The 12066-nt window shown below is 42.1% G+C and overlaps 1 protein-coding gene across 1 annotated transcript; it reads right to left on the bottom strand.

Annotated features, from left to right (window-relative positions):
* Nucleotides 1–843: 843 nt before the first annotated feature.
* Nucleotides 844–7499, bottom strand: LOC124127068 (angiopoietin-2-like). The gene is made up of 4 exons (XM_048399520.1): nucleotides 6821–7499; nucleotides 2053–2183; nucleotides 1852–1948; nucleotides 844–1099 (listed from the first exon to the last, which is right to left on the bottom strand). The coding sequence occupies exons 1-4, from the start codon at nucleotides 7158–7160 to the stop codon at nucleotides 927–929; spliced, it is 741 nt and encodes a 246-aa protein (XP_048255477.1). The 5' UTR covers nucleotides 7161–7499; the 3' UTR covers nucleotides 844–926.
* Between the last annotated feature and the right edge of the window lie 4567 nt (nucleotides 7500–12066).

Raw genomic sequence — 12066 nt, 5'->3', positions numbered from 1 at the left:
TGAAGCCTGAGACATGTAGAGCATATTGTTCTTCAATGCCACTGCTAACCTTCACGCCACTGAAGCCTGAGACACGTAGAGCATATTGTTCTTCAATGCCACTGCTTACCTTCACGCCACTGAAGCCTGAGACATGTAGAGCATATTGTTCTTCAATACCACTGCTTACCTTCACGCCACTGAAGCCTGAGACATGTAGAGCATATTGTTCTTCAATACCACTGCTTACCTTCACGCCACTGAAGCCTGAGACATGTAGAGCATATTGTTCTTCAATGCCACTGCTTACCTTCACGCCACTGAAGCCTGAGACATGTAGAGCATATTGATCTGCAAGACCACTGCTTACCTTCATGACGATGAAAGTTTGTTTGCTTGTTTGTTTGTTGTTTAACGTCGCACTCAGCAATATTCCAGCTACGTGACGGCGGTCTGTAAATAATCGAATCTGCACCTGACAATCCAGTGATTGACATCATGAACATCGATCCACGCCATTGGGATACGATGACATGCATCAACCAAGTCAGCGAGCCTGACCACCAGTTCCCGTTCGTCGCCTCTTACGACAAGCATGGGTTGCTGCAGAAGTGCGAGAAATGTAGAGCATTGTGTTAGCAAGGCCACTTCTTATTTTCACGCCAATGTGGCCCCAGATATTGTGAGAATATTGTTCGCCAAGACCACTGCTTACCTTCACACCACTAAAGCCCGATATATGTCGAGCATAGTCTTCTGTAAGGCCACTGCTCTCCTTCGCGACAATGAAGCCGAAGAATGTTTTGAGCATATTGTTCTCAAAGGCCACAGCTTACCTTTGCGCCACTGAAGCCCGAAATATGTCGAGTATAGTCTTCTGTAAGATGACTGTTCACCTTCACACAATGGAACCAAAGATTTAGTGAACATTGTGTTCTAAAAAGACACTACTTGCCTCTGTCGCCACTGAAGCCCGAGATATGTAGAGCATAGTGTTCCATAACGCTGCCGATGGAGAAGTGTTGGTAAAGAGCATAACCATGTTCCCCTTCAAAGTTCTCAAGGTCGATACGCAGCTCGAATTGTCGCCCTTGCGTGATGCGCCAGATGTTCTCATTGCCTGAATCATAACGACATGATTGGAATTTCAAATATTTTGGGGGTTTTACTACATGTCTTTACTATTAAGGTTAGTAGACGTTACTTACCACCCCAACCCGATGACGTGGTTCGTTATACAGTTTTTTTAAGTAAATTGTTTTTCCATGATTGAGCGCGTCAGACTTAACGCCCCTAAAAACAGTTTTTACCCGTTCACTGGTATGGCGCTGAATACAGACCACATTTAACACTACCCGGTGATGAATAGGTCTTCAGCAACCCATGCTTGCCGTGAAAGGCGACTATGCTTGTCATTGGAGGCGACTAACGGGATCGGGTGGTCAGGCTCGCTGACTTGGTTGATGCATGTCATCGATCCCAATTGCGTAGATCGATGCTCATGATGTTAATCACTGGATTGTCTGGTCCAGACTCGATTATTTACAGACCGCCGTCATATAGCTGGAATATTACTGAGTGCGGCGTTATACAACAAACCAACAAACCAACAACCCTTTTCATGATTCTTGTGATGCCTAAAGTCTCGTTCAATGTGCCTAGTATTCAAAATTGCGGACCTGTTATGTTTTATGCAAGAAAAGGCGCATTGTCGGAATGTGACTGTCATACTGTCGCAATGTCATTGCAGTTGTGGTTAAGTGTTTTAACTGTTGCGATGTTAAAGCTTGTGTTTTAACTGTTGCGATGTTAAAGGGTCAAATCAAGCTTACGCCTACCCATATGTTTCATAGATTACTTGAACTGACTCACCCAACCAGTATTCCCGTTCTAGGTCACCGAACCCGTCTTTGTACTCATTCCAAGTTCTGTAGAAATTGTCGGATCCGTCAAGTCGTCTTTGGATCACCTAAGTTAAAATCAGTGTTACAGTGAATATATATTCTTTATTGTCACAAGGTACACGGACGTTCGGTTGTCACAATCGTGATGGAATCAAGTCTTGTTTCTTACCGTCCATCCGCCACCGTTGTGAGTCAGATCACAGTAAGCTCGGATCGGACTTTTCCCGTCAGGTGGCGTAATGGTGTAGGCGCCATCTGCCGCTGAGGCGATGTTGGCTTGAATCTCACTGCAATCGGGACCTACACAGACAACATTGACATTACCCACTCAACCGGACATGGGTACAGGACAGACAGTTCAACCATGTTTGTTCGCATTTCCATGGGAAGCGTTCGTTAAATAACATTCGTATCAAGGCGCACTTAAACGTAAGGTCGGAAATGTTAACAAGCAAACGCTTTTGTTATAAATATCATTCCCTTCCGGTACGGTAAACATTTATGTGTAATCATTCGTAAAACGGTTGTCTACAGCTAAAATAACACTGCTCCCACTGGTATCAAGCTGGAGTGACTACAACCAGATAAAGATAGATAGATAGATAGATAGATAGATAGATAGATACTAGATAGATAGATAGATAGATAGATAGATAGACTTCAAGTTATAGTTTACTGTTTGATTGGGTTTCTAAACATGCTAAAGGTTAGTGATAAAAGAAAAGAAAAACATTAATATGCTGCTTGTCACAACACTTCATATATATACATTATGAGTTGTGACAAGCAGCAGATTAACATTAATAACAACAGGTAATGGATAACAACTTATTATCCATAAAGTTGCATGTTTTTTTTTTATTTTTTATCATTTTCCAACCTTAAGAAAAACAATCAAACAGTAAGTTATAACCTGAAGTTAAAATGTTGGAGTACGAACTTCGTTTTATTTATTCGTTAATGAGTTGGGAAGTACTGTTCTGTATTTCTTAGTTTTTATATTTTTTCCTATTTGCCATAAGTGGATCATTTCTTTTAGACAGATTGTTACTGGAATTGCCTGCTTGTTCTACAAATGATCTATTTAGTCAGCATCGGACTTAGCTGATGATATATCTGATTCTGTTGTATCAACCTAACAAATTAGAACCGGGGCATCAAGGCTGGCATCTTCAGTATTTGTGTTTTAGTTCAAGAAGATCTTCTCCAGCCTTTTGCCCCAGGGTGAGATTAATTGCTGTGTTATTTCCTGCCACAAACCTATACAGATATTTTGTAACTCTTTTAAGTTATAACTTACCCATAGTTTTCAGGACCTTCATTTATGTTCTAGTTATGCCTTCCGCATCCCAATCATCTTGCTTGTTTGTTAGTTTGTTTGTTGTTTTACGCCGCACTCAGCAATATTCCAGCTATATGGCGGCGGTCTATAAATAATCGAGTCTGGACTCTGGTCCAGTCCAGTGATTGACATCAATCCACGCAGTTGGGATACGATGACATGCATCAACCAAGTCAGCGAGCCTGACCTACCGATCCCGTGAGACGCCTCTTGCGACAAGCATAGTCGCCTCTTACGGCAAGCACGGGTTGCTGGAAACCATATTCTAACCCGGATCATCACGGGTCACCCGGGTGGTCATTCGTGACCAACTCGTGTTATTCCGGGACAAGCCGAATAGCGACTCGTGCCCCTCTCATGGCCATTTTTGCGACCGGGTTCCGTCTTAGCGCAAACGGGCATACCTAAAACAGTTGTCAACCCGTTCCGTAATAGTTCACATATATTTCCCCATATATTATATACTGAACAACAAAAGTTCCTGTGACACTGAATAAGATTTAATGCAAAGTTATGTTTTTTACCAAATCTGAAACAATTTCGGTTTGCAACAGATAAAGACTCCTGTAAGTGTTCAAATGGTTTAATTTGCCATACTAACTTCAGAAAAAGCGTTATTTCATATAAAAAACATGAACATGCCAAAATGTCAATTTACAAATCAATAGCGTGTGTGTCCACCTCTGGTTGCGATGCAAGCAACACATCTTCGTCTCATGAAATGGACCAGGCGTCGCACAAAGTCCTGTGGGATATCTGTCCATATCTGTTGGAGTATGTTTCGAAGTTCCTGGAGTGTCTGTGAAACACGTGGTTGACGTCGAAGGCGCCGATCCATCTCATCCCACATGTTCTCGACTGGTGAGAGATCAGGGGAGCGAGCCGGCCAGGGGATGACATTCACGTTGTTTTGTTGAAGGGAAACCTGATCAAGTCGAGCAATATGAGGCCTGGCGTTGTCATGTTGAAAGGTAATGCCTGGGCCATGACGACGCAAAAACGGTGGAACAACAGGGCCGATGATCTCGTCGCGGTAGCGCTGTCCATTGAGATTTCCCTCTACCACTATCAAACGGGCCCTCTGTCTTGCTGTAATCCCATCCCATACCATAACGCTGCCACCCCCGAACCGGTCTTCTTCCATGACACAATGATTGACGTAACGTTCACCTCGACGTCGGTACACTCGAATCCGTCCATCGCTGTGGCTGAGGTGAAAACGAGACTCCTCCGTGAATAGAACTTGTCCCCACTGCATTGCCGTCCAGCGTAGACGCTGTCTGCACCACTGGAGACGTCCTTGACGGTGGTTTCCTGTCAAAATGGGACGTCTGGCGGGTCTTCTGGCGACAATCTCTGCACATCTGAGGCGACGACGTACGGTTTGTGAAGATATTCGTCGAAGGCCAGGGATGCTTCTTGCAGTCACTGTTGCTGGCTGGAATCGATTTCGTAGGTATGTTGTTCGAATCCAGTTGTCTTGTCGATCATTGGTTACGCGTGGCCTGCCACTCCGAGGATGGTCTCTGACTGCATTCGTCTGTTGCCAACATTGCCATAAATACCAAATGGTGTTTCTGTGGACGTTAAATTGTCTTGCAACATCACGTTGACTCGATCCTGCTTCAAGCATATCAATGGCTCGCAGACGCTCATTTTCGGACAGACGTGGCATTTCGTAATGTTGAATAATTGCGTAATTTTGTTGTTTTCTGAGTGGTTGTTGTCCGCACGATGCTAAACAATGCATATGGAATCCCGTTAACGCACACGTTTTCATCCCCATTCTTGGGTAGTGAAATGCATGGGGCTTGCATAAAAGTCAACTTTTGCATGGAATGCATGCTTTTCTGTAGCAATTGCGTTTTTGTGACTTGATTCCATACATGTACTACAATATTGAAAACCAAACTTTACTTGTTTGAAAAATACACAAAAATATTTGTGTCACAGGAACTTTTGGTGTTGACTTCAGACTGCTCGTGGTTGATGCGATTGTATCAGGTTCAAGAGTGTAGGGTATTGAGATTGGGTAGCAGCCAATGTTCTATCAAATCTGAAAATAATTACTTTTCCTGGTGCTAGTCACCTCATTTCTTTGTTGCCTTAGAGACAGACCCACACCCATGGACCAGACCCTATCAAAGGATGACGCCTTTCCCCTTACCTAATGGTAGGTAGTATGGGTGCTTTTTGTACAGTTGACCAGACTAGTTTTATTTTCCCAGGTTTGTAAAGGTAAATGATTTGGAAGCCCTGGTAATCACAAATGCTGCGCAGATAAGGTAAACGCATATATTGGAGGAGCGTTCTCTGAAAACTGCTCTACCAACGCCACGCGAAGTGTACCTAAATAGTTCTTCATGAAGAGCGATGATAAATGTCAGGGAAACATTCATTGTGTCCTTATTGTCCTCCGAAATTCTACTACAGCTCGGTGGCATCTCCTGCTTCTAAAGATTATACCCCGTGCGCCTTTTTCTATCAACCACGCACTGTAAAATGTGTATAGAATCCAAACACATACAAGACGTGTTTAGGAACGTGTTGAAATCCCAAGCGGGGTACATCTATTCTATTGTTATATCTAAACTCGTTTAGGGTCTAAATAAGCCATCGTCTCACACCCTAAACACAATATCCCCATAGTCTATACATGTTAAAAACATTAACATGTATTATGTTTGAACATGTCTAGAATGTCAACACAATTAAACATGTTTATGACACAATGAACACCATTGTGTATTTTCTTAATAATCTAAACATGTTTAGAATATAAAGTGCATATCATTGTTCATTAAGTCAAATATGGATAAGATGTGTAACATACATTGAAATGAGATTTGCAAATCAGATTCACAGGGACTTGCATAAGGCATATACCACCAGGATATAAACGATCTTGGTATTATTTGAACATAAACATGTACAAATACACCAGCCTAAGTTTACAATTGTGACGACAAAAGTCTCCCTAGCACACACACACACACACACACACACACACACACTTCTGTGTAGAATGCGCCCCTTTCATAAATTATCCACAATGAATTTCAAGGGCGTTTTCGGGTCTTTCCCTCAATTATACCCTAAACACGTTTAGCTCTTAAACACAATTCTGAACATGTAAACAATTATGAGAATGTGGTTAGGTTTGTGTTTAGGATCTTCACGCATTTTTATAGTGTGTATTAAACATTATTTTTCTCTGTTCCGTTTTTAATTGTGAGACGTCTCCTATTTTGTTGGTTTTATTTATGACACTTTTTTTGGTACGACAGACCAACTGTTCGGCAAGTTCGATAATACACCCTTGCCAAACTCATAAAGGGATTGCCCCTTTCTTCCTCAATTGTAAAGAACTTACACACATATGTACTGATGTCATGCTATTGTTGACAAAGCAAATGTATACCCATTATGTTATTCTTATAACTAACATTATAACCCATTGCACATCATTTTCCCCTGAACAAAAAATAATCAAATGACATTACATACGCCTAATAATGAAGTATGACTTCTAATATAAGAAACCTATGAAAACAACAGATGGTTAAGTGCACACCCACTTTACGCCCCAACTTACCAGTGTCCTTGGTATATTGCACGTAGTACTTGAACCCTGGCTGGGGATCCATGTCATCCTTGCTTGTGTATGTCCACGAATGAGCTTGACAGGATCCGGTTTCTGAATTGTGGAAAAATGAAGCGCATTTTCTGTGTCTTTTGCACATGGAGGCACAGCCAGACACTGCGAACTCCGTTTTCATCCATATCAGACTGGAATTACGGGCAAGTGCGTCTTGGAGAAGCTGGTCAGGTCTATAACTTCCCTGTCGACACTGACAGGTGACTCGAGCCACAAGAACAGCTGCTATGAACGCTGTATGCAGAATATGGTACTTCTGGACATTACCTGCCATCATCAATCAGCAACCAGAACTTATTCGTATGAAAAACGCAACGGTCTTACCGATCAATGACATCAATGGTTGTTATATCGAGTCGCTGGGTGTCTTCAGTATCTCCCTATACGCTTGTATATGTTCAAGCGATATTCATGCTGCATGAATAAGGGTGGTAGATAGTCAGGCGGTGTAAAATGTGTTGGTCAAAACCTTTATAGACTTGCACTGCCAACAGACTGAACCAGGTACACACAATGCCGTATGCATTCAATTTGATAATTTCTCAACTCTTGGCACTAAGGCCTGTTATTATTTGGAATATATGTTCCTCCAGTCGCATCAGCATTTGTATGTTGCCGCTCGCCACCGCCACTGATTTGGTTGGCCAGTGGTGTATTGAGCAAAGCGACTTTGACTGTGAAGTCATCATCTGTGGGGACCTGAATGCATGTGTAGGCGGTTGTAACAACCGCCAGAGACACTGGTTCAACCAGGCCTCAACAATGCAGCCTTTCCTGACAAAAACAGCTGTTCCGGTTGAAAACAGACAGTCATGTTTTGTAAACGCTTTTGGTCGTAAGCTACTGGAACTGTGCTTCACTCATGATTTATTTACAATGTATCTTCAATGCAAGACCACTGGATAAAGATAAAGGATGAAGTGTAATCGATTATTGTATTTGTTCAGTTAATGTTCACAGTTATTGTCAACCAATGCTTGTCGATAACATATGTCTGTATGTTTATATTCGGACATTTTTCACCCTGGAGTATCTAAAAGTGATGTCTATCTTTCCACCAAAACACACAGGTAAAAATGAAATCCATATAAGCGTGAAGTGTTTATAGGAAGTATAACAAATCTATGTACATCTTTTAACGAGCTTATCGTTCTGATACTTTGGATTTTTATCTTGCCCTCAAAAAAGATGTGAATGTTGTTCTTTGTGCCGCTGAATGTATGAAGGTACATTGTGTTAAAAGTTCATCCCGAAATACGGAGCTCATGTAAAAATCATGATTCGAAACAACGCTTCTGAATTTATTCATGCTTTGGAATTCCCAGGGGTTTCCTAAGGAAGGTGGCAGAAGTCCGCCTGTGTTTACGCCATTTCAAGAATACAGTCTCGTGAAAAACGTATGAACGTCAAAATGTGTCGTTCGAACGTCAGTATGTCCCCGGTCTCTCGTCCAATGGAAAAGCCTTACTGTATATAATGTAAACTTCACATTAATATTAAGAATCGATTTTTTGTGGGAGTTCATTGATGTATGAAGTTTCCTATAGTTAGAGCGAAACTGTAAGAGCGTGGGAGCTAGTTTATAATTTTTTTCATTTTACTATTCCACACCTCGAATGATCTTTAGTAGTACGTGTGACCTAATGTTTACATTGGCAGTCCATACAACAACAAGAATAGAATGTCTCTTAAAGAAAGGAGCGGGGACATGTAAACACTACCACGCGCTTATATCTGTGAACACTCACTGTATTGGCCCTCGTGTTATCCACGACTGCATGCGAACGATGAGGCCTGGCATTGTCATCCATGTACTGAGGTCGAGTAGCAAGAGGGTGGTTGTCAAAATGAAGAACGTCCCGGATGTACTGGGCCCCTGCTAAGTTGCCCCTAGCAGCTTTGTGGTCGCTTTGTGACTCGTCTAGCCCTCAGTCGTGCTGCTTTCAGACGGTGCTGAAACGACGATTTGGCAACCACAGCTGTTTCAGACGAGTACTTGTTAAAAAGGGTTCTCGGCACATGAGACGAAGAAGGTCCCTGTCTTCGCGATGTGTCGTCACAGGAGGTCTTCCGGATCTGGGACGGTCCTGTACATCACCGGTCTGAGCATGTTTCTCGACTAAACGGCTTACGACTTTGTGATGATACCCCAAATTCCGACCAATGGCATTACAAAACATTCCTGTGTTATGCATGCCGATTATTTGACATCTTGTGGCGTTTGATAATCGCCTTCGTGCCATGGACACACAATGTCATGGAATAACTGTTTAAACCCGAGCTTAAGAAAGCAATTTTAACGTTTGGATATACTGTTTTTAGAGATACATGATTACATCATCTTAAGGAAACATAAATCTTCTCGTAATTTTATCATGACTGTTACATATATTGGGACCAAACAACAATGAAGGTGAGGTGAAATGGGGTTTAACGTCGCGTCCAAGATTATTGCACTTGTATAGCTACATGCTACACGTGTGTGTGTGTGCGTGTGCGTGTGTGTGGCTGCTTGTACCCTGCCGGACTGATGCCGATTTATTGTGCTAGCACACTGAGATACCATGCCGCAGTTTAACATGAATATCCCACTCAGACACAGTATACTGACTCCGAGCCGACCAGTCCTTGTTTTAGCCCCTTAATGCCGAGCGCCAGACAGGGTAACAACAAGTACCATCTTTTAACGTCTTTTGGTATGACGCGGCTGGGGGTCGAACCCCGGACCTTCTGCTCTCCGGGCGGACGCTCTACCATTAGACCACGGAGGAGGTCCAAACAACAATGACATATACTAGGATGTGCTTAACCTTTTTCTTTGTGTATATGTTGACAAATCAAGATAATTAACTTGAAACTATGGACTCGATCTGTGTGTAGCTTGACAAGTGACAGCTTACAGCAACTACAACAGACTGGCCTTATGCCAGATTTCTCTCGGTCCGCTTTACATATCTTTGGGAATAATTATATAAATGTGTTACTACAACAGCGACAGTCAGGTGCATGGCCATACATCTATATACATCAAAGTGTCGGTATCACCAGCTCTCTGTAGGGCTTCAATGACAGCACGTGGAACTGTACAACCAATGTAAACACAGGATAACTACCCAAATGGAAATGTTATTTCATGTTTTAGGACATTTTCTCAATAAAAGTACCATACTATGATATAAGTTTCTCTAAATGGGTTATCTAGATGCTTGGACGCGACGTTAAACCCAATCTCACCTCACCTCACCTCACCTCACCTCACCTCTTGAAAGAGTCGCTGGTCTGTGCCAGAGGTTCTAGGCTGGCATACAGAAACACTTAACAAGCGCCCTTGTGATGACATGTGTATTACACGCGTGAAATGTGCTGGTATCTGACGATCGTAATTCAGCACCAAAACGTTGACAAATACGTCACAAAACGAATAACGTAATTTGTGAAATTGTGTTGCAAGATGCATCCGCAAAACAATGACCTGTGATGTCCTCCTAGTAACAGGGTTGCTGATGTCATCGAGTATGCATAAGCCTTTCTCAGTGATTTATCATCTCTACACGCAATGTCATTGAATAAGCACCAGAGATGTTGTGAGTGAGTAAGTTGAATTTAACGCCGCTTTTAACAGTAGTGCAGTTAAATCACGGCGTGTCAGCTTAATGTGGGAGGAAAGCCCGAAGTGATGCAGGTCTCAGACGTTTACCACTTCGGTGAAACCAACGAGCACGAGTATGGTGCTGACAAACCTAGAAACATAATCGGGACGAACCGGGATTCGAACCCACAATCATAGGTTTCTGGCGTGTCCAAGGGACGCAACTCTGCACAGCGAATCGCGGCGCCTTAGACGACTGGGCCACCCGTGCCCCCCTGTGTACCATAACATCTACTGATGTGTTTATAGTTGAGATTTACTTGTCAGTATTATGTACTCAAAGTGTTTTCAACGCTGTGTATACAGTAAACTACGGTTTTAACGAACTCAAAGGGACTACTAATTTTAGTTCGTTATAACCGTAATTCGTTATAAGCATATATACAGCATAACTACAGCATATAGTCGGGACTAAAAACTTAGTTCGTTATATCCGTTAGTTCGTTATAAGCGTGTTCGTTATAACCGTAGTTTACTGTACATGACTTCCATGAGATTATAAGACCTGCCAATGCAGCGTCCTTACTCAAGGTTTTGTACACAATACGTCTCCCCTTAGGAATAACAATTTACGTCAAAACATTGATGAGCCCACAAACCGTTCCCAATGGAACTGCGAAAGACATCATGCTGAGAATCTACGTTTAAACATTGATAAGTGTCCACAAAGCGTTCGCTATGGAACTACAGGAGAGATTTGTATAGAGGGAACGTAGTGGGTACACCCCTGTAAATTATTGACGGACCTTACAAGCCACGAGCATAATTCATGACAGTTGGACTAGTCAATGGCATCCAAACAGAACAGTTTGGGATTCTTATATTTACCAGCACTTTTGGGTCTGTCAAAGAGTAGAATGGATTCAGAACATTCTGCAATATTGTCACGGTGCTGAATTAGTGATTACCATGCCTATACTTTAGTGACGCCTCGCCCACAGAGGAACAGACTCCTAATTGTCAAAAAGATAATATATAGCGTACGCAAATGTACTGTTGAGAAAAACATCAATACTTAAGGCGTACTGACAAAGATTAACCAAACTGATGTTTAAGGATTGATCTATTTATTTAACACTAAGCAACAAACCAAGCTAAAAAGCATTAAATACGAGTTGAACTCGCACAGCGTGAGATACGTATTATATGCCAATACCCACAAGTATATTAGCAACACTGATAGTAAACTAGTCAGTACGTATATACAACTGGCCCGATCTAAATACACAGTGGTCTTAATTAAAGGGAAACAACACCAGCCATTGTATTACCAATGATTCCAACATGGAACCAACAAAAAACGATGTCCTATTAGCCAGTAGCCAGATCATTAAACAATTCAACAATTTCGATTAAAAGTGGCTGTGTACTTGTGAGGCAAGAAAGTGAATCTGAAAATATAATAAATTGTTTATGTTTTGATTTTGATTTATATGTTCTAGTGCTGTTAATATGGGGTTTGCTTGTGCCGTAAAATGGACCATTTATCTGATAGCCGTTGTGATACAGTCCTGGATCCAGTGACAGTGACTCT

The sequence above is a fragment of the Haliotis rufescens genome, unplaced genomic scaffold (genome assembly GCF_023055435.1).
Source record: "Haliotis rufescens isolate VD_foot unplaced genomic scaffold, xgHalRufe1.0.p SCAF_2, whole genome shotgun sequence".
NCBI classification, from domain to species: Eukaryota; Metazoa; Mollusca; class Gastropoda; order Lepetellida; family Haliotidae; genus Haliotis; species Haliotis rufescens.
The sequence above is the reverse complement of the archived record's forward strand: the minus strand, read 5'-3'. Positions and strand labels throughout refer to the sequence as shown.

Coding starts and splice junctions, on each gene's coding strand:
- LOC124127068 (XM_048399520.1), bottom strand. CDS start 7,160: ATGATGGCAGGTAATGTCCAGAAGTACCATATTCTGCATACAGCGTTC. Junction 2,184..6,820: donor GCAATATACCAAGGACACTG/GTAAGTTGGGGC, acceptor TTGTCTGTGTAG/GTCCCGATTGCAGTGAGATT. Junction 1,100..1,851: donor AGAACGGGAATACTGGTTGG/GTGAGTCAGTTC, acceptor GTTATGATTCAG/GCAATGAGAACATCTGGCGC.